The sequence below is a fragment of the Stegastes partitus genome, unplaced genomic scaffold, assembly GCF_000690725.1.
Source record: "Stegastes partitus isolate 25-593 unplaced genomic scaffold, Stegastes_partitus-1.0.2 Scaffold288, whole genome shotgun sequence".
Taxonomy (NCBI): Eukaryota; Metazoa; Chordata; class Actinopteri; family Pomacentridae; genus Stegastes; species Stegastes partitus.
Window position 1 is genome coordinate 43,631 of NW_007578019.1, and position 26,374 is coordinate 70,004.

At 39.4% G+C, this 26,374-nt stretch overlaps 1 protein-coding gene across 2 annotated transcripts in view; it reads right to left on the reverse strand.

Moving 5' to 3' along the window:
• Window positions 1-22,343, reverse strand: part of nt5c2b (5'-nucleotidase, cytosolic IIb) — a 28,327-nt gene extending 5,984 nt beyond the window's left edge. The window contains exons 1-17 of one of the 2 annotated variants that reach the window (XM_008282849.1): window positions 22,165-22,343; window positions 20,576-20,695; window positions 15,003-15,076; window positions 6,853-6,970; window positions 6,381-6,476; window positions 6,172-6,263; window positions 5,970-6,027; window positions 5,259-5,352; window positions 3,592-3,645; window positions 3,343-3,426; window positions 3,145-3,186; window positions 2,906-3,013; window positions 1,624-1,690; window positions 1,343-1,513; window positions 1,075-1,126; window positions 658-718; window positions 178-354 (exon numbers count right to left, since the gene is read on the reverse strand). In XM_008282849.1, coding sequence (XP_008281071.1) covers window positions 178-354; window positions 658-718; window positions 1,075-1,126; window positions 1,343-1,513; window positions 1,624-1,690; window positions 2,906-3,013; window positions 3,145-3,186; window positions 3,343-3,426; window positions 3,592-3,645; window positions 5,259-5,352; window positions 5,970-6,027; window positions 6,172-6,263; window positions 6,381-6,476; window positions 6,853-6,970; window positions 15,003-15,076; window positions 20,576-20,676 — 1,449 coding nt within the window. In that variant the 5' untranslated portion in view covers window positions 20,677-20,695; window positions 22,165-22,343. Of the gene's footprint in view, window positions 1-177; window positions 355-657; window positions 719-1,074; window positions 1,127-1,342; window positions 1,514-1,623; window positions 1,691-2,905; window positions 3,014-3,144; window positions 3,187-3,342; window positions 3,427-3,591; window positions 3,646-5,258; window positions 5,353-5,969; window positions 6,028-6,171; window positions 6,264-6,380; window positions 6,477-6,852; window positions 6,971-15,002; window positions 15,077-20,575; window positions 20,696-20,938; window positions 21,013-22,164 lie in introns of those variants that run through there. The other variant, XM_008282850.1, reaches the window with a different exon arrangement.
• Window positions 22,344-26,374: the final 4,031 nt, after the last annotated feature.

Genomic DNA, 26,374 nt, shown 5'->3' on the forward strand with positions numbered 1-26,374 from the left:
TCAGCAGACTCGTATTAGACCTATCAAGACCAATAACAGATCCAGGAATCATGAAAACCTGTAGAATCTTGATTTGTTTGAAACAGGACTTCCATGTCTATATCAGTGGCACTGAATCTAACTTTTAAGGCTGTGTAGTTTCATCCAGTTCCTCTCACTTTACTTTCAGATACTCACCAGCACATGTGCAGCTCTGAAGAGGTAGCTGAAGGGGTAGTACAGCAGGTTGATGAAGGAGGCTGCGTACAGGTCGGCATATCGCATCACTTGGGAGGCAAACAGGGTCTGTCTGGAGCCACTGCGGAAAAGGCTACCCATCATGCCATAGCACATGTCCATATCGTGTGTCACTTTCTAAAGGGCAAGGAGAAGAGAAGACACCGCTAAATTTGTAAAATCATGCCGGATTTACTAACTATACTAAGTGTAGTATCTTTATCAAGGGTGTTTCGTTTGCTTATTACGTGAATCAGCAACTATTAAACTGGCCACTGATTCACTGAATACAGTGTGACTAAAAACCTGAATGGGCTCTTTGATGAGGTGGATGACTGTTAATGATTAAGCTACAGTAAACACATTAACTGTATCAATCATACTCTATTGTGTTTTCTTAAGTGTGGACAGCTGTCCCGCTGTCATAGAAACAGGCCGTACCTTGACTCTTCTCTGAATAGTGCTGATATCAGGCCTCTCATTACTGCTGCTGTCCAGATGTCTGAGGAGGGAGGGGGAGAGAGACGATGAGGACAGAGGTGGAAGAAAGAGAGACAGTGGGGGAGAGACGGATATTGATATCAGTATGATGAAAGATAATGTGTGAAAGGGGTAGTGCAACAGCAAGTTGTGCCAAGCTATAAATAACGTCAGTGAACCTGGTTATCAGGCGACCTGCGGTCAGACTTTACCCTATTGACCCCGTTGTTCTCCCTCAAACATATGCTCACATGCATGCAAATAGTTACTGCAGACAGCAAAGAGCAGCATAACTGGTGAAAGACACAGAGCTGAGGAGAGAGGAGGGACATGGTGAAGGGAGGGGGAAGAAAAGAGGCTAAAGGTCACAGTTCTTACTTGTACAGTTCTGCCAAGAAAATGTCCAAGCCCTGCAGTTCTTCGAATAACGCTGGAAAACATAAGAAGAGGGTGGATCAGTCTCCTCTCTTTCATTTCTCTTTTTGCTATTTTTGTTGCAAGCTTTAGTACAAATCGTGGTGTATCTGTGTGTGTGTCTTCAACTCTAAACTTGCCAAATTTAGCTTAAATTGTACAACTCATGCTATTTTTTTATTTGCAGGTTTGACATTGCAGCTGCTGTTTTAGATAAAGTCTCCAGACTCACAGCTCTTGTCGGTCCACACGTGCAGCTCTTGGGCCAGCTCAGGTATAACCAGGAACGTTCTCCAGCCTTGACGTTTCTTGGACTTGAGGATGTCTCCAAAGATATGGTCCCCGATGTACACTATGTCCTTCCCCTTGGCCCCCAGCAAGTCGCACACGATGTCTGACGAACCTAAAGCACAATGACACGGCAATAAATATATATTTTCTCAATTTCAAGAAGTAGAAACAACAAAACATTAGGTCAAAAAAGGAACATTTGTAGGAAAATTAGGTCTTTACCTCCAGAGTAGACTATCCCATGTTGCAGAGGTCCTGTGTAGGTTCCTATCTTAAGACGTCCTGTTGTCTGAAATGAAGGAAATTATCAGATTGGTGAGGGGAACAATGGCAAAATCACAGCGGCATACCACAAGTTTCAGTTTTTTCTTGTTTTTTTTTTTTTTTTAAATTAAAGAAACTGAAAAAAATGTAACAATGTCAATGCAAGGCAATGGAGGATGTAAAAAGAAGCTGTGTAAAAGGTGAAATCCTTGTAGAAGGTGAGTAGAATAGTACTGTAGCTCACATTTTAAATCACACTTTCTGCAAGAATTTTGTTAATCATTTATAACTGCTGTTGTTGAACTGCGCAATTTTGAACACCTGAAGTTACCAGCATAGTGATGTTTGCCACATTGGTAAGTTAAAAAGATAAAGCCAAATTAAACAGTTACACTCGAATCGTAAAAAAAAGTTTGGTTGTCACAAAATAAATGACACTTGTTTGACTTCTATTTGAGCACATGGGCATAATGTAATTAGATCACATTAACTGCCCCATCATTCTTTGAATCTTTAGAACAATTCAGCATTTTTTTTTGATAATTTGCCAAGTTGGGCATGCTGGCTCCCTTGGTCTGGATAGGTTTAAAACAATCTTTTATAGCAGTAAGTGGACCAACATCTTGAAAGAAGCATCAAACCGACAGAGATACAAATCATCACTTTCTGGAGAAAACAGGATGCAGGAATTTGTGAGCTGGAGCTGAAGTGATCTGAAGTGGCAGGCTTTGTATCCAGCTGATCATATGCACTGGTAATTACATGATCACATGAGTTCAACCAAAACTGTAAGGAGAACTGTGATTCAGGTCAAGGATCGTGATTCTATTTCCAAACATTATCAAATGATCTTCTGGCCAGACTGTCCACCCCTAATTTGCAACAATGCACCTTGTTTTGTCACCATGAAAGCTGTAGTGTGCTCATGAGGGAAAAAATATCTTTGGCACATCTACAGTGCCTGCAGGGAGTGGAAACAGAATGCTGCACACACACACTGCCCTGCTGTCACACATCAAGGAAACTCAAAGGAAATACTGCTTCTATTGAAATACTGTCATCCTTAATGTATAAGTACTAACAAAATGAGGCATAGTGCTGTTTTTAGTATTGCAGAGTAGGTGGGCTCCTTCATGCAACTGAACTCCAACATGTCTGGATACGTCAGCCAGCGTTTACATGCAGTGCAGCTGTTAGTAATGTCTTCTGTGCCATAGCTGTGTTCTCTGTGTCTGCTCACCGTGTCAACTTGTCTGAGCACCGTACCCTCCCCGAAGAACAGCGGTTTCCTGGCATCCACCAGGATCAGATCAAAGTAGGACTTCCAGGGTCGGTGGGAGGTTCCAGGCTGTGGTGGATACAAACACACACACAGCAAGACGGTTACACACGCACATAGAAACATGTCTGTCACCTATGGCTGATGATTGAACGCATTTCAAAGTATGATCAAAGAGACGGGGAAAAAGTTGATTTTACCTTTGGGCCATGGGGGAAGTCAAACAGATAGGTCATGATTTTCTGTGAGAACAAGATAAAGACTTAAGAACTGTTTCGACATTCTGAGAAAGACTTAATTCAGCCACATCTGTCATACAGCTGTAATTTTTAAATGTCCTTATTACAGTTTTCCCCACAACAGCAAAGGTTGGACCACAACAACACTCACATACTCACGTCAGTGTATTTGTAATCGCTGTTGGTAGCCAAGAAAACCTTGGCTACCTCATTCATGCGGCTGAGGAGAAGAGGCAGCTTTCCCTGGTGGGAACAGACAAGAAGAAAAGAATGAAAAAGACTGAAGCTCTAAGCATCTATACAAACGGCCTCTTCACAAAGGACAAGAGTGTGAGAGGCGCTGTGTCTGTGTGTGTGTTCTTTGCCACAGTAAACTTGCAGAAACCTTGATGAATACAAACTACTTACATCTTTCACTACATACTTCTCCAGGTTCTCAACAGTCTTCTCCTTCAGAGTACCCTGCAATGTGAAACACAAGAGTCAGAATGAACACTGAAAATATAGCTAATAATGACAAACACCGCTTGCACAAGTATCTTCTCCTTAAATATTCCTTCTAAGTATGCTTGGCAACATATAAAAGTACTCCGCTTAAAATAATAACGTTGTCTGATATGAGTTTTCCATAGAAAAAACTAAATTTCCTGGTTACAAAACTGTAGACATCTACACCTGCATCCTTATTTAAAAACACAGACTATTTTCTCTTAGACTTTTCATCTCAACAGTTTGAATACTGGATGTAAGACACCCACTACATCGCTGGAAAGTCTCTGCTCATTATATGTGCAATCCAGGCTTTAGGTTTCCACGTCACACTTGTGTATCTTGCCAGCTGGCATCTAAACAAGTTGGGATATCAGTAATCCTGTTCACACGTGCATTGAGCGCAGAGAAACATCCTACTTTCAGCAGAAGAATTTGAAATTTTGAGCACATATCATTCTGTACGGTGAAGATTAAACATCTAAGAGACATTTTTGAGTGCATGGATAATTTCATAAGCGTCATAACATATTCAGTTCAGTACGGTACAGTAATCAGTGATAATTCCCACAAAACACTTGGGATCTCGTCCTGTTTAGCTGTGCTTTATGCAGGCTGTGTGAGTGGAAAGAGCGGTGATGCTGACAGCAGCGACAGCAAAGCAAGATGCTTTCTCAACCGGCATAAAGTAAAATAAAACCTCCTTCTGCCACACTTTGTCATGCACTGCATTTTGTTTTACTGAGGCGATTCTTCAGAGAATTTCTCTTTGTATTACTGTTAAACACCGGAAAAAAATGATGATCTAGAAAGAAATCATTCATACTTGACAGCTAAACCATCACTCAGTGCATTTACATTAGGTGTTGACTGATTTTCAGCGTGGGCAACTATCAAAATCCATATTGCGCATTTTTCAAAATATAGATATTGTTGTTTATCTGAAACTGATTCCAGCTAAAATACATTTTAAAACATCTGTATTGCTCAGCATTGTTACGCAACACAGGAAGTTTTGACACCATGATTGTGATATATAATTCAAAGTATGTCAGTTGTAAATATTGGTTATTGTTCTCCTTGATTACTAATAATTGTCCTTGGTAAAACATTGCAGTCAACCTCTATTTCTAGGGGTACATTTGGATAAACATGGAACAGATCAATCAACCAGTTTCTCTTCTACCTCCAACTTGTTTGAAAGCATGGCTCACTGATTTTAACTGAAAACAAGACATTATTTCTATTTCTTTATTGGCGCAGAAGAGACTGAAAGGCAGAACAAAGGTCCTTTCACCGTGCGAAATCCATAGTAAATCCTTTTTTCTTAGTTTAGAAAAGATATTATGAAAGAAGTTACTATTATGCAGTGTAATTTAATTTGAGAGGACAAAAGAAGTTATTGTTGTGCCTTAATGTGGATGATACAATGTGCAAATACATGTACTGAGTACACGTTTACTAAAATAACTGATTCTTTGCCTATTAATAACCTTTCAAAATAAAATTTCCAAGACATTTATTTGCGTGCTTAAGGCAGGACTGAGGCACCAGCAATGAGTTCACAACAGTGGTATGTGTTTTACCTTGAAGTGGACCCAGTCGACGGCGTCCCGAACGTCCTGAAACATGCTCTTATAGGACATGAAGAGGTCACCATCTTTGAAGCCAGTTTCACAGCTGAAGGGGAGCAAAGACACACACGTACACAGCCGTCGCACAGGCCACATCTTTACAGAAGGTTTTCAAAAACATGACATTTGTTTTTTGTTTGCTTTTAAATGGGATAGCCTTCCCTTGTTGGAGGGGTCCCCAGCCAAACAGGAAAGCATTCTCCCCCTAAAAGACCAACAACCAGGTTTCAGAGGACAAAGGACATGCAGCCATTCCAGATTACATTCTCAAAAAAAAAAACTTACAGGCCATTAAATCTCATTACAGTTACATTTAGAAGATTATCTTGCTGTTATATCAAGATTTCATTCTCTGTAATTAGTTAGTAAAAAAAAAAATTTTTTTCATTCCTATCTTAAGTGATAAGAATCCATGCCTCTTCACAATTGGTAGAAGTAATTAACAAATACGGTAATTGTAATAGAAAAGAAGCGTTCTTTGACTGAACTCCCCTTTCATTACCATTTTAAAGGAATTAGCTGAGATTAGCAGTTGAGACACCTGGACCCTCCCATGCTTTAGGGCTTGCTCTTGACCCGTTGTGGCTTGCAACTGTCTTTGTGTCATCATGCGGCACCCAGAAACTTGTTACATGACATATAGAGTAACAAAGATTTTCTTACCTTGTGTATCTGTCACAGTTGGAGAAGAAATCCACTAAGCAGGCAAAGAGGTAGGTCTCTGTGAGGAAAATCGGGATTACAGGGAGTTGTTGTCAGTCACAAGATGACTCAATCAAAATAATCATCATATTTATAAAACTTTATTTGCGTAAATTCTCTTTAACAGTCTCACCGTCTTCTCCTTAATGTTCACAGACCTTACCTGGCAGGTTGAAGAGTGTGTTAAGGATATAAAAACGCTCTGTGTCATCCCTCTGGATGAACTTGTTGGGGTACCGTTCACGGATCTCAGGGCTGGGAAAAGGGAGGGAGCACAAGAGAAAAAAAAACAAACAAACAATTGTTCTTTCTTCCCTGTGCTCACTTGTATGTTGTATGCATTGTGCAGGGAGATTTCAGGAATATGCTCACCCTCGAAGGAAGTTGAATCCATGGACACAGACCAGGATATTGCCATAAGCATCAACCTTTAGCAGGTTTCCATACATGGTATCAAACACAAGGCCCCTGAAAGCAGCAAGAAAGAAATGATTGTATAAATTTAAAAATAAATTACCCTTTCTAACTTATCTCATAATCATATCATCTGGCACTTTAACTGCCATTAGTTGTGCTGCAATTAGTGTTATTATCTCTTTACTGCCACATAAATACTAGAGTGGAGCTGAACTTTGGACAGGTGATGGGCTTGTTCCCCCTGTTCCTCTGTTTTATATCTATGGTAATAATAATTTCATATCTATGGAAAAAGGCAAATGGAGGCCAAAAGGTTAAAGAGACTAAAAAGATAAAAGATGAGGTAACAGAAGCAGTAGTTTGCCTTTAACCCAACATCCATTGTCACCGTTATGTTGCCTGTGCACTGGGATGTGAGTGGTCTGACCTGGTGGGAAATGATGGGTCGTAGACGAAGCTGAGCAGCTCCTGGGGGTAACCGATGGAAACCAGCCGCTCCACTGTTAGCTCAAAGCCTAATGACTCGTACTCAGGTGATTTGTACACTAGAAATTAAACACACACACAGACATATAATTTACTAAATGGCACCAACTGCACAATCAGAAAACTCATAGTGCCAGTTTGCATGTGAGCCTGCTGACATTTAAAAAGACATTTACATAAAATTCCTAACATTTTTGCCTTAGCTTAAAAATGCCAAATGTTTGTTCATTATCCAAACTTCTACACAGCGCAATTGATGAAGGTGTGAACTGACTAGCTGATTGACAGAAAATGCATCAATATATGCCAAATAAAACCACAATACATTTCTATTCTCTAAAATGTGAGGATCTGCTGCTTTCAATAATACTGTGAAGTCTGTATTTTTCTATTCTTGTACTCTTTGTAGCAAAATTGCTGCTTGGATTGTGTGTCCTGCCACAAATAAATGAAGGGTAGGTGGCGGTCTGCACAGAGCCCTGCATCTGATGATGAAGTTTACATCAGGCTCTCACATACATGCATATGTTTTACTACATATACATTGACAAATACTTTCTTTCACAGAACATAATATGCTGTGGTGTAATTTAGAAGCTGTCATCAAATAGTGTGTGCAGCAAAGCAGCTCTGAAACAACTGTCTACAATACTATCAGCACTGTCTGCAGCACATGTACCAAAATATATGTCACAGCTGAGCAGACAGTGGTGTGTGGAGTCAAGCTTTGTCTTCATACCAAGTTATTAACAAGTTACATTGCTGAAGAGCTAATAAACAATGACCTCATAGTTTTCCATTATTTAGCAGAATTTCTTACTGTATAAAATCCAATACAGGTCTGATTCCAGTGCTAGTAACTTGTAATCAACATTTTAGCGAAATAGTATCAATGAAGCTAAAAAATAAACAATACAGTAAAATATTAATAAAATGTTTTTTAGACAGAATATGGCTCCGATAACTTGGGGACATTTTTTTTTATATATATAAAAACAATTAATCAAAGGAATAAGTGGCAACATGACAAACTACACAAGATTGCTGACTGTGGTAAAAGTCTAAACTACCTTTATAAAAGGTAAGATCAATGAGTGCACATTGACACATTCCCAGTGGAAGATAATAACCTTATGTGTACTGACAGTAATCAGCTACTACTATGGTATCTGACAGTGCAGATTTTACATAAACACTTGCATGTGTATGTATACACTCAAGGAACGTGGCCTGTGGGTCATTACGCAGCAAACAATCATTAAAGGTGACATACAGTTTGTTGAACAAACTCAAGTTGCGCAACACATACATGTGACTTTTCTGAGGCTACCTCGTCAACTTGAGACGTATGTCTTGTCTCAGTATTTTCATAACAACATGTTCTCACTCCTCAGTGAACCCTCCCCTCCCACACACCCATTGCCCTTCTCTCTACCCTTGCTACCAGCAAGGGCCAGGATGTTCTTGCACACAAATCCACAAAGCGAGAGGACCAGACATCAAAATGAAAAATCGCTCAACTTTCAGCAGCGGCTCTAATGAGGCCTGCTGAGACTGACGAGCCCCCACGCTGTCACCGCCAGCGCTGGATGTTTACCCCAGGCCAAGCTAAAAGTGAGGCCAGAGAGGGTTCTGGAAATGAAGACACAGACTGATGCTAGGCTAAGAAAAGGCTGGCAGAGGATTAAAATGCTATCTGACACTGGGAAAAGAATATGTCAGATGCTATAAATACGAAACAGAGAATGCACTTGTGTTATTGCCTGCTTTCTATGCTCCCAGTGGGGTGGTGGGAGGCCCCTGGAGGGGAAGATATATTGGCTGATGATACTTCGAGGACAGTTAGCTGAGGGAACAGCACTGCAGGACAAACAGGAAAACATCTGTGTCCTACTCTGCAAAATGTGTGTGTGTGCAGTTGTGTCCGATGCTGGGTTAGACACATAATGAGCATGCACTGAGTTACAGGAAACTCTTGGGTTCTGTAAAGCTTTGTCCTTTTGTTGACACCCCCTACTCAGTAAGCAATAGGCCTGCTTCTACATTATAATCACGTAACCTCTTGAGGTTCACCCCCCGCTGTGGTCTCCCAGCAAACTGAGGGTATGGGCCCTCTGCCCAGAGCAGTACCGTACACCAGCTAAAATGCCTTTCCCCCTACTCCTCGCTTGTTTTTCATATTCTTCCTGAAAGCCCTACTCTGAGGCGCTACAAAGAAACCTATTTTGAGAGCTGTTTCCCCTCTGCCACCTTTGCTATCATCACTCTCTCTTCCTTTAGTTCAGTGTGAGGCTCTCTTTACATGTCCTTGGGACTTGAGGGTGATACTCCCCCCTCACATAACTTAGGAGGTATAAAATCACATCTCAATCTAGGTTATATAAAAAGCTAGTCAGGCAGGTCATCTAGAAACAGGAAGTTGTTTTGTTACATAATGATTAATACACGACTAGTGTGAAGCCTATGCCACGGTTAAAGCACCGGCTACTAATCAGGTGCTACTGTAGTATACCTCACTACCTGAATAGAACCGAACAAAAGCAAAGAAAATGCCATTAACCCTCCTGACACCAAGCAGTTTCAGGAATCAAAATGTACAACATTTTTCGAGTGCCAGCAGGTGTTAGCAATACTGGAATAACTATTTACCTCTCCACGCCATAGATATTTTGCTACTTACATGTATAACTTGTTTCCATAAGTATCTGTTATGTGTAAACACAGCCTGCAGTTCAGCTGAAAAGTCTCAGAATTTTTGTCATGTGACTGTTGGTCACCGCTGAGTCACTCATGACTTCAGTTAGGTCAAGGAATGTAGATTTTGTTTTTTTGTTTTTATTACAGAATTTGGTGAGCACAAACAATTTCGTTGCAGCTTTTTGATTAAGAGATATAGAATAAAGGGATTTTGAAGAATAAATGCTGTTATTTTAAGCTTAGATTCGGTTTAACAACAGTATGGCAGGTCACAGATGAGTAGTTAAAGGACCGTCAGAAAGTTTAAAATCTGAACATTCTTTATGTCTTTACAGTTTCTGGCCCTAATAAATGGTGTGATGTTTAGCAACTTTTTAAAAGACAATGTGCCTTTCAAACTCACTGGCAGGTTTTGGGGTTCAAAGGTTAAAGCTCCTCAAAATGAGGTTTAAAAATTGTAGTACTTTTCTGGAATGTTAATATATGGTATCTATAAAAATAAAGAATATTAAAGTAGTGTACATATTCTAACAAGTGTACCAGTCAGAGTAGAGTTTGGTAAAAAAAATACCATATGTTATATTATTATTATTATTATGCTAAGGCCCCTGAAATCATATCCTCAAACCTTAAAGGACTTTTTGAATAAATTAAACGTTCATTTCTAAATAAGTAAACACAAAATTTTAGAAAAAAAACATCTAGATTTATTATTTATTATGAGCTTAAAACCTTAAAGCTAATCTTCTTAATCAGGAGTCTGGGGGTCTGTTTTGATCTGAAAAGTGCAAACTCCTTTACCTGCTGTTTTCTGTTGTTGTTTTGTAACGACACTGAAGCCATTTTACTTTTGAACAATTTAAAAAACAAGCCCTCCTTAAAAACCCCACACAGACACACGACACCCGCGGCCTGCAGTATATTTTTTTTTACAAGTAATTCTAGATGCCTCTCACTATTTCAGATGTCTGAAGGCTGGATTGTGGTGAGATTTTGAAGAGCTGTTAACCATGACGACCACGCTTGAGGCTATGTTGACAGAAAGTTGCAAGTTATAGTAAATGAGGCATCCAGGAAAATAGCAACAACAGGCTGAGAATTGTTTTCAGCATGTGGGTGCAGATAGGAAGTTGTGTCATCGTTGCTTGCTGTGTCCCTGACTCTATCTGCTCTTTAGGGGTTCTTCTTCCCCTGCTGTAAACCCCTTCTAACATTTCTCATGCCATCATTACGCTCATGTAAACCCCCGCACACATAACACCGTTTACTTAGAACGAAGGTGAGAAGCAGCTTCAGCTGCAGTGATCTGTTTCCTTGTATCTCCACAGGGATTGTAACCAGATAATTATACTCCTATTGCTCCAATTGCTGAGCAGTGTGGCATCTTTCCAAAGTTTATCAGGCCGGTCACCTCATTCCTACGTGTAACAAACACCCACTCTCATACAAATTAAGCATCCCACACCCCTCTACGAATAGATCACTAAATCCAAATCTCATAAACATTACTCACACAGAGGCTTTATCTGAACAATGTCACATAGCAATCTACATTAGAGGTCAGTCATTTAACTGTCTTAATTTATCTGTGGCCACTAACGGGCAAATGTAGGCCTTCGTCACAGATTTATGACACGCTCAGGCATATTGTGGAAAAATGAGAAAACTTAAATGCAGCCTCAGGGACACACATTCTAGCCAAAAGTCTGTTGAAAAACTAGGACAAAACTGTGCATATCTCTCAATACAGTCTGGGCCTAGATGTGTTTGAGCAACATTTTCTGCAGGCTATTATGTGTTCCCTTTATGAACAAAAGAACAGATGAAGCAATGTTTTCTAATACAATGTTGATTTAGTTCACAAAGTCTTACAAAATAATTCAAAATGTATGAGATTTGCTAGTTGTAAGGCACTAAGGATCAACAAAAGAAAAACTTTGACCTTTACAGATCCCTGTACTGAGCAAAATGGCAAACGGCAAAAAAAAAAAAAACATGACTGCAAAAATGACTGAACAATATAGGCAAGCAACATAGAAGAAATCCTCTAAAATGGTGTTTTAAAATGCCATATATCTTGCTATGTAGTAAATTACACAAACAGAAATCTCTGTGTTGCCAGTGCAGATTATAAATACCTCACATATCAGCGGACACCATCACATTGCCCACAATAATCTGAAACACTGAGGTATTTTAAGCAGTTTCTTATTAAGAGCTACAGAAACTCACATGAACATAAACATAACACAAAATACTCGGTCACATGTTACAGCCAGTTTAGTTATTTTAAATGAGACTGCTGTATTCTTGTTTTGCAACAGGTGATGTTCAGAACTTCAATTAGGTTCTCCCACACAATGTCATGTGCAAAATTAGACTTATTAGCAAGGCTTCAGTGCTAGACCTCTATCAGATAAAATTTGTCAGATTTGTCAGATTAAGGTCTGATGCCGACATGCCACTAAACAATATATTTTTGCAAGTTAGACGGTGTGTGGGAGTGTGTTCGAAACTTCTGGATGCTTGTCCTACTCCTACACACCTGCTTCATGATAAATACGTACCAAAGGTTTCTTTGTCTTAGGACTTCGAAGTATTAATCAGAATTCATTAACATCTGGATCAAAGGCTGCAGTCAAATAGTCTTTTTTTTTTTTTGCTCAGGAAGGTTCCTCAGTGAGTGAAATCACCCAGAAGTGAGAGCCATTATAGGAGCTAGTGGGATTCTCTAAATGCTAAGAAAAGGTGATTAGTGCATTCTTTCTTATCTCTTTTAGCATACGATACACTAGTCTATCTTTTACAAAAAAGTAGATAATGTCATGTTCCTCCATGTTTCACAGTAGGGACAGTGTTCTTTTCTTGATATGCTTCATTTTTGCGTCTGTGAACATGGAGCTGATGTGCCTTGCCAAAAAGTTTCAGTTTTCTGTCGTCTATCCATAGGACATTCTCCCAGAAGCTTTGTGACTTGTCAACATGCAGTTTGCCAAAATCCAGTCTGGCTTTTTATGATTTGTTTTCAACAATGGTGTCCTCCTTGGTCGTCTCCCATGAAGTCCACTTTGGCTCAAACAACGATGGATGGTGCGATCTGACATTGATGTACCTTGACCTTGGAGTTCACCTTTAATGTCTTTTAGAGGTTGTTCTGGGCTCTTTTGTTTTCATTCGTATTATCCGTCTCTTTGATTTGGCATCAATTGGCAGCAGTCCCATGGATCTCAAATTTCTGAATAATATGTGCAACTGTAGTCACAGGAACATCAAGCTGCTTGGAGATGGTCTTAAAGGCTTTACCTTAACATGCTTGTCGATAATTTTCTTTCTAATCTCCTGAGACAACTCTCTCCTTCGCTTCCTCTGTTTCATGCTTAGTGTGGTAAACACTATGTCACCAAACAGCACAGTGACTACTTGTAACCCTATAAATAGGCCAACTGACTGATTACAAGTTTGTAGACACCTGCAATGCTAACTACAGGACACACCTTGATTGAACATGTCCCTATGATCACAATATTTTCAGCCTTTTCTTGAGTTTATTTTTGTAAAACAATAGGATAAAAAAATGGATTTTGACACGTTACCAAGGTGAAAAAGTGTTTCAATGAATAGCTCAGTATACTTTAGTATAAATAGTACGATGTGCAACATTACATTTCCCCAAAGTAACGAATAATATGCCGGGATACACTGGCAATAAGATGTTAAATATCTTCCCGTAGCAGGACACATTAGAGTACATTATTCGCGCTTTTATCAAGATCACTTATCAAAGGAAATATCAAGGTAAACTTTCATTAACAGAAATTGTGAGTATTTTTGGCTTATACATCCATTAGCTGAACTGCCACATGCAGTATGATTTTTATATTAGAGCATTAGTATTGATTGCACAGTCTAATATAGGCTAAGCCAACATGAGTATTGCCTGACAACTGTTGACAGGGATTATGTTTGCGATAAATCTATTTACTGTATGGCTTAATCGACTCATGTCAGACAATCAGAAACCATGACATACTTGCACCTCATATATAAAAAGTCATCAAATTGGCTTTCTACACATGTTCATACTCTGTATAAGCTCTGCAAGCAACTAATAATGTCATCAAGCCTACCTGCCCAGAAAGTATGTCCTAAGGAAAACCCTGTCTTTCTACTTGAAACATGCAACACCCCCACAAAACAAACGCTGCAATCAACCAGGGTGTTGCACTTAAGCAGCAGGCATTTATTCAAACTGATGAAGCACTTCTGTGGTTAAAACCTGAACTCTCTCCAAAGATACATGATAGCCGCGCTTCTAGCAAACATTAACACTTGGTTATGAGCTCCCATAAAGAGAGTCATGTCAACAGCTGAGTGTCTGTACAACCTCCTGCATTCTGAACAGGGATCAGGGGTACAGAGCCATGGAGGAACCACGAATGATTCCCGTTCTCAGGGGAGCCATCACTGGTGAACTCAACAAACAAACGTGACCCGCTTTTCAAAGTCCGAAAAGAGTTATTTATAGATGTGGAGAGACCAAAAACTGGAGCTGAGTCACAGGACAAAGTGGCATGAAAAATCAGGATATTTTTGGCCTGGTTACTGGTCAGTAGGAAAAATAACATATTCACGCAACTGACTTGGTGTACCAGGCAGCTATGCTGAAACTTTTGTAATCTGAGCATTATGGTGTGCTCAAAGTGTCATTGGCATTGACCTAAATAATATTTTATGGACAACAAGCTGCAGTTCATGGGGGATGGTAGGGTAGCCAAATATAGAGTTTAAATGAAGGGATACTGTAGACTTTAAATCTACACCAAACATAAAGGTGCGGAGAGATTCAGTAACTAAGCACTCATTTTTCAAAATTGAAAAAGGTGTATACATACAGTTATAACATCTTTTATTAGTCCAGATTCATCGAGTGGCTCACATTGACAAGTCTGTAATACTGACATCGCAACAGCACTGGCAGTCCATGTAAACTGAGGAGCTGCTGTGCAGAGCCAACTTGGCCTGTACACCAAACCTCTAAGAGTGATAATATAATTGCATATTGCTGGAAATAATCGTTTTAATTACTAATGGATGCATCAACTGTCTTTTGAATCTAAAAAAAAAAATGTTGTTTAACCCATTAAAATAATCTGTCAAAAAATGGAAAATCGGACATCAGATAGCCCTAAAACACAATTAATTATGAATAAAAAGATCTTTAAAAAGACAGAAAACATCTAAATCCTCAAACTGAAGAAATTTTAACCAGAAAATATTTAGCAATAATTCCTTGATCAACTATTTCATTAATAAATGATGATCCAAATTGCACTGTAATATCTTGTTTAGTTTCAGTACTATTAAGTTGAATGTGTATTGGTGCATTCATCTTACCTGCTAAAGTGTAATCCATATCAAAGCCAAAGCACTTAATCTTCTCCATTGCCAGGCTTCTGTTGACAAAGACTCTGTAGAAAATAAGATGAGGTAAATATTTTAGTTGCAATGCAATTATCAACTGGATTAGCATTCACAAGAGCAGAAACTATTCTCAGGAGAAAAATGTTTGCTTGAGCTGTGTACCATACTGAACAGGGTGGGCCTATTCAGTTGGCATGAGAGAAAAATGCACAAGAATGTCTCCCCTGATAAACACAAAAACCATATACAGTCAAGTGTTACTGCTAACAATAATAACAGGACTATTTTTACTGAGTTCAGACTACACATAGGTCATTTATAATTTTGTAAAAAGTGTGTTACCATGACATCAGCAGGCTTCAAGCTGTGTCATTTGCATTCATAACTGTGGATTTCTCGGCTGACATTATGTGCTTTCATCAAAAATTAATTGACGTTGGCACGTCAGTTTTTTGTTACAGTCAAAAGACGGCGGTGTTAAATGGCTTGTTTGGCTACACGCTGTCAGACTGCTGCAGAAAATGTAATAACAAGTTGAGTCCATGTGACCCCAGCAAGGGCAAACATAGATGTCATGACAAGAAATGAAAACATGTTTTATATAAGAACATACTGATGTCACATCACTCATATCAAATTGGTAGTTTAGTATTGGTAGCACACATGTTAGTCTTAACAAAAATTTTGGGATTAACAATTTAAGCAATTAGACTAGAAAAACGCTTTCACTGTTGCATTCCAGCAAACTAAACTGCAGCCACCAAAGAAAGAAAGAAAGAGCAGTTAACCATAGTCCCAGTTAAAGAAACGACAACAGCCTGAGGAACCAAGAGGCAGCTTAAGACAAGGATTTGAGAAAAGCTCCTGAAGTCATTTCAGAGAACTACTCGATATAAAAATAAAAGCAAACACTGGCCTGTGCAGACAAATATCTTGCTATGGTCAGCTTGTTGAAACTAAATTAGAACTGAACTGTCCAGTACATTTTTTGGAAATTACATAAAGTGCCCTTTCTTAACTGCATATTCTTATTATAACTCCAAAATAGTGTTCCATGGTGACCGTCTTTCCACAGATTCATCAGTAACTGGAAGTTGCAGAGTGCTTGTGAACTAGTCAAGCACATCTTAAGACATTTCTACCTGCCAGCAAATTATTTTAAAAGATTTGTTAAATTTTGTATGGTATTGCTCAATGGCTGTCAAACCTATTTTCAGCAAAAGAAAAATGACAAAACAAAACATGGTAAATAGCACCGCTAATGATAACATTTGAAAATACTGGAACATAAAGTAGCCACCGTGATAGATAATGTTTACATAGCCTGGCTGACAGAACACTGCTGGCACAGACCAAATTTATCTTCAACAGCTGTGACTGAGTTAAATGTATAACTGATTCCTAGGTGTTTCCACACAAGTCAATATTTACTCATCCTAGAAGTAAGATGTGAATCACCCTACAAGGCACGCTGAAATATAAACGGGGTTAATCTGACACACACACACACACACACACACACTCAAAACTGATTGAATCTGCAAGGCAACTTATCATCATTATTCTGTGACAGTGATTTAATCTTCACGAAATCTTTAAATCACTAATGAAATACCTGGCAGCAGATCCATAGTGAACTAGTTCCCATTTAGAGCTTAGTCCAGGATACGACTGGCAATGCATTCTGTGCGAAATTAAACCTCAGTTTGACTCTCCGATGGGTTTGACCTGCTCCAGCAACATGGGGCAGCTGTGGCCCACAAACAATGTCCCCCCCTCCCCCTCTCTCTCTGCTTTCTTGCCATTCAGAAATTTTTCTGACTTGTTGCAAAAATGATTGTGGCCGTTCCGCGTCATTCTCTGTTGTCAGTTGCAGTTGTTGTTGTGCAGCATGATGTTTGTGGGCCCTCAAAGACATCCAGAACAATCACAAGTCAGGTAGAATCAAGCAAGCAAGAGCCTCGAGCGACAGCTGCTTACATTACTTAGATCAAGTTTAATATAAACACTACCAGCAGGGCTTCATCTACAAGTTATTTTCTTGATTCATCATTTTGCCCCCACAAAGCCAGAAATGAGTGAAAAACGTCCATCACCATTTTATACAGAAAATGAAGATTTTAAATATCTTGTTATGTCCAACTAATAATCCAAAACTCCAAAGATATTAAGCTTACTGCCATGGACGACTACAAAAAGCAAATACTTACATCTGGCAGGCTTGAAACTGGGAATTTGGGGCATTATTTGATTCATTCCTTATTAAAACAGCTGCTGAATTTGTCAATCAATCAATCAATCAATTTGTGTTAGCTTTAACTAGAAGTAGAGGGTTACTTTTTACCTTGATGGATGAATCACAGGGTTAGTACATGTTTTAATTTAATCTTTTATTACAAATATATGTATTTGGTGGAAGGATAGAGAGGATATTGAATATTTGATTGCTCACTGCTAAATTATCTTTGGGTTCTATGCATTGAAATGAAACACATTCACAATCACAGTACAAAAATATTTGGCGTTTTTTAAGATTCACAAATTCAAATGTCTTGAAAACTTATGTTCAAGTGGTTATTACTCAGTTATGCTTACATCTAAGACTCCGAGTCTTGCCTGGTGATTAAATTTCAGAGGAATATTTTAAACTTAAAGATTCAGGCAACCGATGAATTAAAATAGAGCCTTTGTATAAATCAAGAATCGCAAGATCAGGTGAGCAACTTTAACATGTCCTTTTAATTTGTTAAAAACATAAATAAAAAGGTTTATTTGAAAATTTGAATAAGGACATATCTTAGTGGTAGTACCATATATATGTCACTGGTTATTTAGGTAGGTATTCAGTACAACCTCTTAGCTTGTTCTGGCCTCATTTTGCTTCCACAGATTATTCACTTGTCAAAAGCTTTGGTGCTCCTGAACAACCACAACAAACGTACTTCTTCACTGTCAACATTTCTTAGCTCTGAGCGGGCATGAGCGGTTCCTAGTGAGGGATTTAAATCTTTTCTATTTTTGCTGGGCTGCTGTCCTTTCTAATGTACCCAGCTTGCTGGATCCCTCTGGGAGGTGTAGTAAATGACAGGCGTAAATGATAACTTGTGCCTCTACTAAGCTCATCCGTATTGACAAAGGGTGGGGGTGACTTGATTACTGTAGTCAGCCTCGACTTTGGTCCTGCTGACAACAGTATCGCCTCAAATAGCTCACATAGGCCACACCGCACCTACAAGAGAATCCCTTAATAACTTCTACTTCATCTGAGCGCAGCTGAGCAACAATCTGCCAGATTTTTTCCGCTGCTCTCTAATCTCATGCAGACAGTGATTCGACTCCGTGTGAAGGAAAGTTTATCTGTGCCAGCCGGAGTCATCAGCCCCCCTGCGATGTGATATACAGGTCACATTGTTTCAGCCGAGCGCTTACTTTGATTGGTCTTTGTCTGTCTGTGAGATAAACAAAAGGTCACCTTCACGGCACAAATGGGTTAACTGAAGCTCTCCCACGAATGCCATTGTTTTAGTGAACTCCATTTTGCTTTGCATCGCATGTGTGGTTGTTTTGCATGTGACCGTGTGGACGGGGAGGGGGAGGTCACAGGCCGGGTGACTTACTGTACGTCCTGACAGCACATACAGAGCTAACAGATGAGTGATGGTTTCATAAACCCTGTGAGAACTGTGTATTACATAATGCCGTGGAAGAACTGCAGTACCCATTGCACACATACCATAGAGTTAAACATTGAACAGCAAAACACATTTTATGACTCTCACAAGGAATAAACTCCTCCTTACATGAGCCTTTTAGTTGGTATGACTCCAGGGCATTTCCTACCAGCAGGTACAGAAACAATAATGTCTATCAATGTTAGGAGTTACTAAAAAAACAAAACTTAGGAATAAAATCTCTTTAAACTAAAATGAAAGCTAATACATGCATATCATGCTGGATTTGAACAGGGTTCCTGCATTCATTCCATGGACCTCAGTCTGCTGACATCTGCTATGACACGGAGAGTTATTTTGCATAGCAGTTAGAAAACCACACCCGAGACGCATTATACCTGTATGTGAGAACCTGCTTTAGGTCTCGATTCAATCTCAAGTGATGTGCAAAATAACAGAAGCTCTTAATAGTAAAAAGTCTGGGAGAGGAAACTGTCTATGCCATTCGGTTGCTACTGTTTAATTAAGAGCTAGTAAATGTCACCAAAAATATGTTCTACTCTTGCAGTCAAGTTATCTCACTGTTCAGTCACTCTGTTGCAATAACAGTTAGACAGTTGATTAAATCACTAGGTATCAACCGTGATAATCTCCAGCTTTTTTTGATAATTGATTTAAGAAGTTGATTTAATTATTTCATTGAATTTAAGATATATATATATATACACACACACACACACACACACACACACACACACATACACACGTATGTATACATATATATTTGATTCCAGCTTCTTTACTGTGAATATTTTCAGTTTTCTCTATTCCTCCGTGACAGTAAACAAAATATCTTTGGGCTGTTTACGAAACAAGACATTTGAGGACGCTATCTTAGGCTTTGGGAAACACTGATCGATATGCTTCACCATTTTCTGGCATTTTACAGACCAAACAACAAATCAATAATTTGAGGAAATAATTAACAGATTCATTTACAGAGAAAAAAAATCATTAGCTGCAGTCCTGATGCGAAAAAAGAAGCGAGATGACAATGAAGAGCAAGTTCCAGGTTTGGGGCAGTTTTACAACGTACTGTAAAGTGAATGTCATGATTAGTTCAGGCTCTGTAAAGCAAATAGTGAATATCATTGGCTGTTTGGTCCTCTATAGTCAGACTTACACAACTCCAGTATGGATTAAATATTGTGAAAGGGAGTGATGTTTACACATTAAGTAGTTTGTGAAAAATAAGGTGACATTTTTCCATTTCTCTAACTGCTTAGTGGTGGTGAGAACATGTAACAACACAGAAGACACCACGTCAGTTATTACTGATGGCAGTATTTGAATTGTTTACCAATGTTTCCCCAAAGACACCCTGTTTTCCTGTTGTAACTGTGTATAACTATGCAAATCCTTCATTAAACCCTCCCTGAGGCAGGTATTCATACTATTCAATTTTTTCCTGAACAAACAGAAACAAGTACAATGGATTAAGTGTATGTTTTGTTGCAGACGGAACAAAGAAGGTTCCTCATATTAATTTATGCAGGTACAGGTTTACAGCAGGTAATCAATCACTGCTTGACAGCTTTATCATGGAGACTGTTAATGCTTATCATGTTTTTGTTGAGGCACACAAATGAGTTAGACTTCTCTGACACACCCAAATTAAATTTGTGACTTACGGATCTTTCTGAACGTTGGGACTGAGCTTATATCCACTTGTCTAAAATGATGTATTCTGAATTTATTTTAATAAATTTAACAGTTAAAAGCTTTTGTTTTTTTCCACAGCAGCAACACAATTTAGGCCATAAAATGTTGGTGTATGCCATCTGGTCATAAACACATTCTATTGCTGTTTCTCACCTGTGGTAGGGCTCCCTCCTGTACTTTTTCATTGCCAAACCATCCATGTTGGCAGGCAGGTCTGCATAGTTCTGCAGTCTGTCACTCCATGAAGTGGTCATCTTTAAAACTGTTCAGTGTCTGGAGAGAAGGGAGGCAACACAGACAAACAATACATAAAGCAGTTAAAACTAGCTGATGAATCTCTGATCAAAGGTTTAATTTAATCACAGTCTGTACTGTGTTCTTGACTGGAGAAACAAGATTAACTGGATGAGCAAACTAAGCTCCAGTCTGTAGAAACTGTGAGTGCGTAAATAGTCAAAAGGCGTTTCACAATAGATTCTAACTAATTTAATCACGATCAGTTGATTGGGGATTTACCTGTGGCATTGTCAAACTGCAAACACATTAACATGTCAGGGCGGTGGAAGCTTGTATAGGAGGTCGGGCCAGTAGGGTGAGCGGGGTTATTTAAAAAAAAAAAAAAAAAGATAAAAGAAGCCTACGACACACTTTAACATGTAGGTCGTACCAGCAGGTTGTATTTACAGACCTAAAATGTGATGAAATCTGTGTTTAGTTAAAGTATCGGGTCACACACTGACAATCTGAGGCCAAAGAGGACTTTTCTGTGGAAAGTTTTGTGAATTTCTACCTCAGTGGAATGCAAGCCTAGTTTTGGCTTTGTTTTTTAGGTTTAAAGGCCAAGTGTGTGTGTGTGTGTGTGTGTGTGTGTGTGTGTGTGTGCGCGCGTGCTTTTCCTCCCGTGCCGACACTAGGCTGCAGGAAGGAAAGGCAGAGATCAGCTTTCTTGTTCTTGGTGCCAGCACAAATGCAAATGAGACTCAAATGCTGAGGCAGAAGAAGGAACTGTCAACAGGGCCACAAACACCGCATCCAAACACTGTTACCGGAGCACAGCTTAACAGGAGAGCAAAGAAAAGTGTTTGTTTTCATGCAACCTGAATTCACTTGTGCTATGCAAATCCAATATGGGCATCTTTTCTAGCTGGAGAAAGTACAACTAGCAAGTCGTTTTACAGGGTAGCTATAGCATCTATGGCACTCTAGCACACAGTGTGAACCCGGTCCAGTTGGGTCTGAAGGGATCTGTGGCCGGGAGAGAGCCACAGCTCAGTTTTCAGACAACCTGCACACAGCAAAATGAAAAAGCAAACACAACTTGGAGCAGCAGGGCTTTGTCTTCTCGAGTCAAGCCTCGGCAGAGACGTTTGTTGCTACGCTAACTGTCACTCGTTTTTAGGGTGTCACTTAAGTGTTAGCTTTGATTTTTTATTTATTTAGCAAAACCAAACAGCTAGAGACTAGCTTAAGTATCTCTACGAGCTAGCAGCCCCAAGACTGCCTTGTTGTTACCGAACAACGTCCCGTTATTTGCCGAACCGCAAAGCTAGCTAACAGTCCGCTCAAAACAGCCTCCTAAGCCTCTTCTCTGTCTGTTTTTGTAAATGTGACATTGGTGAGAAGGACAGACAGAGAGTTAAGGCGTTAGCTGGCTCTGTTTAAGGGGGCAGAAAATAAAAATAAAAGCCACCACAAAGTGAACGGGCAGATTTCCCTTGGGTGACTGGCGTTACTGTACTCACCCCCGAGTTCCTGGATAAATCAACGGTCGGTCGGTCTGAGCATGCGCCTGCAGCTGTGTGGAAGTCGCAGTAAGAAAAAAAAAGTGTGCTTTTTGTGTGTCGGAGGAAAAGCGGTGATGAGCGCCGTGAGAGAAAAAAAAAGCCTAGGCGGCGGATGAGTGTCCGAGCTCTGCCTGCTCCCTGATGTCTCTCTCCCCGCTGCCAGCTGTTGTTATGAGACGTTCAGAGGGCGGTGTTTACTGCCGTCCATCACCGGGAGGCGGGACCCACTGCAGTCGTGGCACAGACACGTGACCCAAGACCCGGTTTCAAACACACTCCAATCCGAAGGTAGGAGGTTGCAGAAGGCACGTCCTCCACGGTGTTCACAGCACATGCGTTTCGACTGTATGGCCCCAAATCGTGAATAAACACGCAAAAAATGCGGCGAGGGCACCCACAGATTTGATTCAACCAGGGAGATGCTGATTTGATTGAAGTGGGGATCAACCACATGGGGTTTTCAGGGGCCAATATCGATGCTGATTATTGGTGATCAAGCAACCGATATTGGCTGTTTTTTGTGTTTGCATGGTCCCAAACCCTCCATAAAAACATGAATAAAGAAACTATGCCATGCACTGATTTGATACAGATTTAATCAAAGAAGGGATTGTACATATGAGGTTTTCAGGAACCGACACCAATGCTGATTATTGGTGACCAATTATCGATTTTCACTAACATTTATTTCAATTAATATCATATGTGAGCCATGTGCGTGTGTTTTGCTGCAGATGCAAGTAGCCTGGTATAGATTCAGCCACCCTACAGGTGTTGTAAGTGTTGGGTTGAGATCAGGGGGGCTGTGACTTGGCCAGTTGAGGATGTTTCACCTCTTCACCCTGAAAAGCTCTTCAAAAGCACCTTCTTTTTATATATTTTTGTGAACTGCAGCCTGGCCCTTCTGTTTTTTAAGGCTTACCAGCAATTTAATTCTCTGGAGTTCTGGAAATAAATGTGCTTGTTCACCTATATCCTGGAAAGCGTTTTTGACTCACTGTGCGGTCATAAAGGTTTGTTTCTTCATCATGCAAAGGGTTATCCACAAGTCTTGTGTTCCTCAGTCGAGCAACTGACACAAACATCACAGGATTTTTTAAAAGAGCACAAACTAGAACATGTTTGGCTGTTGCTTATTTAATGTTTAAAACACAGTGATAACAGTTTACAGTTGGCTGAATTTGGTAACAGAACAAATTATAATAAGTGGTAAAACAATCACTGACAAGCTTGCTGTCCTGGGATGGACCCGCGATTGTTCATTTTTGTTTTGGTTTCATTCATACATTTACATTGTTCTCAAGGTCAGGGATGCATAAAATGAAACACTAAGTTTTATAGAATACTCTTGGATTAGGAGCAGTCGACTGCCAACAGCTGTTAAAGCAGAATTCAGGTTTATTTCAACCTGGAGTCCAGTTAATGTGTGCATTGTGGCTCTTAGTGTGATACTGATTTTGCACTCTGTTATAGAAATGGTGTTTAGCAAAGCCTGCAGGTTCCCAAAGAGCTCCTTCAGTGTGAATTGTTGAAAATTTGACTCTACTCAGTAATATAGACTTCAGCTTGTTTCAGATTTTCTAGTTTTTCTGCATTTTTAGAATGAACCTAGTTGTCATTTTTGGTCAACCAAATGCCTTTGATATCTTCTTCCGTTTTATATATACAATTATAATTATCATCTTCACTTGCATTGTCTTTTTGTATTTACTCCTTAAGTCCACCGCAGTTTAAATGGCAACTGTGGATCCATTCTCAGCTCTTTTGTGCATGAAAACTGAAATAACTTACAGCTGCCTGAGAATCCTTTAGAAGGAAAATTACTTTCAAAGCCTCACAGTTTGCGCTAAATGTCCCACACAGTTATTTCCTTACTGATGAATACCTTCTCAAATTAGTGTGGTGACATGTTGTTGACCCCAAATTCAGACCACACCATCTGAATGTCACAGCAATACTGTAAACTCATCAGACCATGCAATATTGTTCCAGTCTTTTGTTGTTCTATTTTGGTAAGCCCGCTTCAGTTGTAGTCTCAGTTTCCTGTTCTTAGCTGACCTTAGTGTCACCCGCTGTGTTCTTCTTCTGCTGCAGCCCTTCTTCTGCAAGGTTTGACGTGCTGTGCGTTCAGAGGTGCATACCTTGGTTGTAACAAGTGGCTATCTGAGTTACTATTGGCTCATCTTGAACCAGTCTGGCCACTCTTATCTAACCTCGTGCATCAATAAGGCACAGACAACTATCACTCACTGGATATTCTCTCTTTTTTGTGGCTGTAATATTGATTCTTCAATATATGGATATTCAGATATTGCACAGAAAATAAATACCTCTAGGTGTGGAAAATAAAAATATTGCACATGTAAATGGTATTGCACAGATTCTCCCATGAGTAGAAATACTGATATTGCACCTATTTTACCTATATTGCACAAGTATTCCATAAGCAGAAAGGTACTGATGTTGCACAGCTTATTGTATATGTTGAAAAGAGTTTCTGAATGTACAAAATATTCATAACGCATAGGTTGTCTACTGGGAAAAGCACTGGTTGTAAAGTTTGACAGCAGAGGAGGTGTGAGAGAAGAGGCTGCAGAAGAAGCTACTAAGTAATATAGACAACACCTGTCAGTCCCTGCAGTCACACTGGTGTCACATCAGATCAGCTTCAGCTGTAGACTGAGACCACCGAGGGGCAGCACAGAACGTCACAAGATATCTTCTCTACCAGTGGCCATCAAACTCCCCTTTCTGCAGGAAGGATGGCTGAAACACAGGGCTCTACTTCAAATCAATAAACAATAAAATTAATTACGGACAATTTAGAATCTAACTCGTGTAATATTTCAATTTAATGTGCAATTTGTCCTTATTATGTGTGATTCAACTTTAGAACCTTAAAGTCATTGACATTGTTTTCTGTTTTAGTCTTATTTTAGCGTACTTATGTCTATTTTCTGTAATGTATCATACTTCTTGTCAGTCCTGCATTTCTCATGTTATGTAATTCTATTTTCTGAGCAACATATGGCAAAGGAGTTTCCTTCAGGAATAATAAAGTTTTATCTTATCTGAGCTCATATAAAATAACCCCAGCAGGCAGGAGGTGCGCTGATGACGTTGGCTAACATCGAGAATGTTTGGTGGATGTTGTCAGGGTTGTCAGATTATATGTTAGATGACAAAGAGGAAGAATGTTGTCCAAAAAACATTATGATTATGATTATGATTATTATTATTGTTATTATTGTTATTAATATTATTATTATTTACATGGTATTAAGGTCTCAGATAACAAAATGTATTTTTTATTGTGTGACATTTATGCAAGGCAGCATAGTACGGCAGACAATCGGCCACAAGATTTATTGGATGGAAGTAATCCTGTGATCCAAAATGTTTATTCAGTATAGTTCATAGTTCCAGAAAATCACCCCAGAACACAGATAAAGCTTTCAATGATATGTTGAATGTGCAGAAAATTTTGAAAATTTTTTGAACCAAAAGTCTTCCTGAACCAAATCTGAGGTACGAATATCATGGAAATCTAAAATGTAAATTCTTTACAAGGAAGTACTGAATTACAGATATCTGCAGCACTACAGCTTAAAGCAACTTAACGACTCATGATTTTATGTGTGTCACTAGTTTAGGGGCAGAAAGACACATTTGCATGAAGTTGTCTTACAGACAAGTTTTCACTTGCTCTTAGTTGGCTTGCAGCACTAGAAGCTATTTTTCAGTGAGACACATTTCACAGACTAACATTTATTTGTTCAGCTCAACTTAAAACAGAAGAAAAAAAACAAACAAAAAAGTTGTCTTGGAGTATTTGTGAAATGTACTTCTAAAGTATCAAAACTAACTCAAAAGATCAATAACAGGAACTCAGTTACAGCCACAGCATCCATACAATCATCCATTATCTTATACAATACTTAATCCTCACTGGGGTCGCAGGGGGGCTGGAGCCCCCCCTCAACATGTTTTTGGACTGTGTGGAAGGAAGCTGGAGAACCCATGCTGCACGGAGAGAACATGCAAACTCCATGTAGACAGATCCCGGCTGTCTTCACCTTATTTGTAATACAATAAGATGAATCACACAGCTCTTTCCCGTTGACTGTAAACCACTGATCTGAATAATCTTTGGCCATGACAGTTTTTT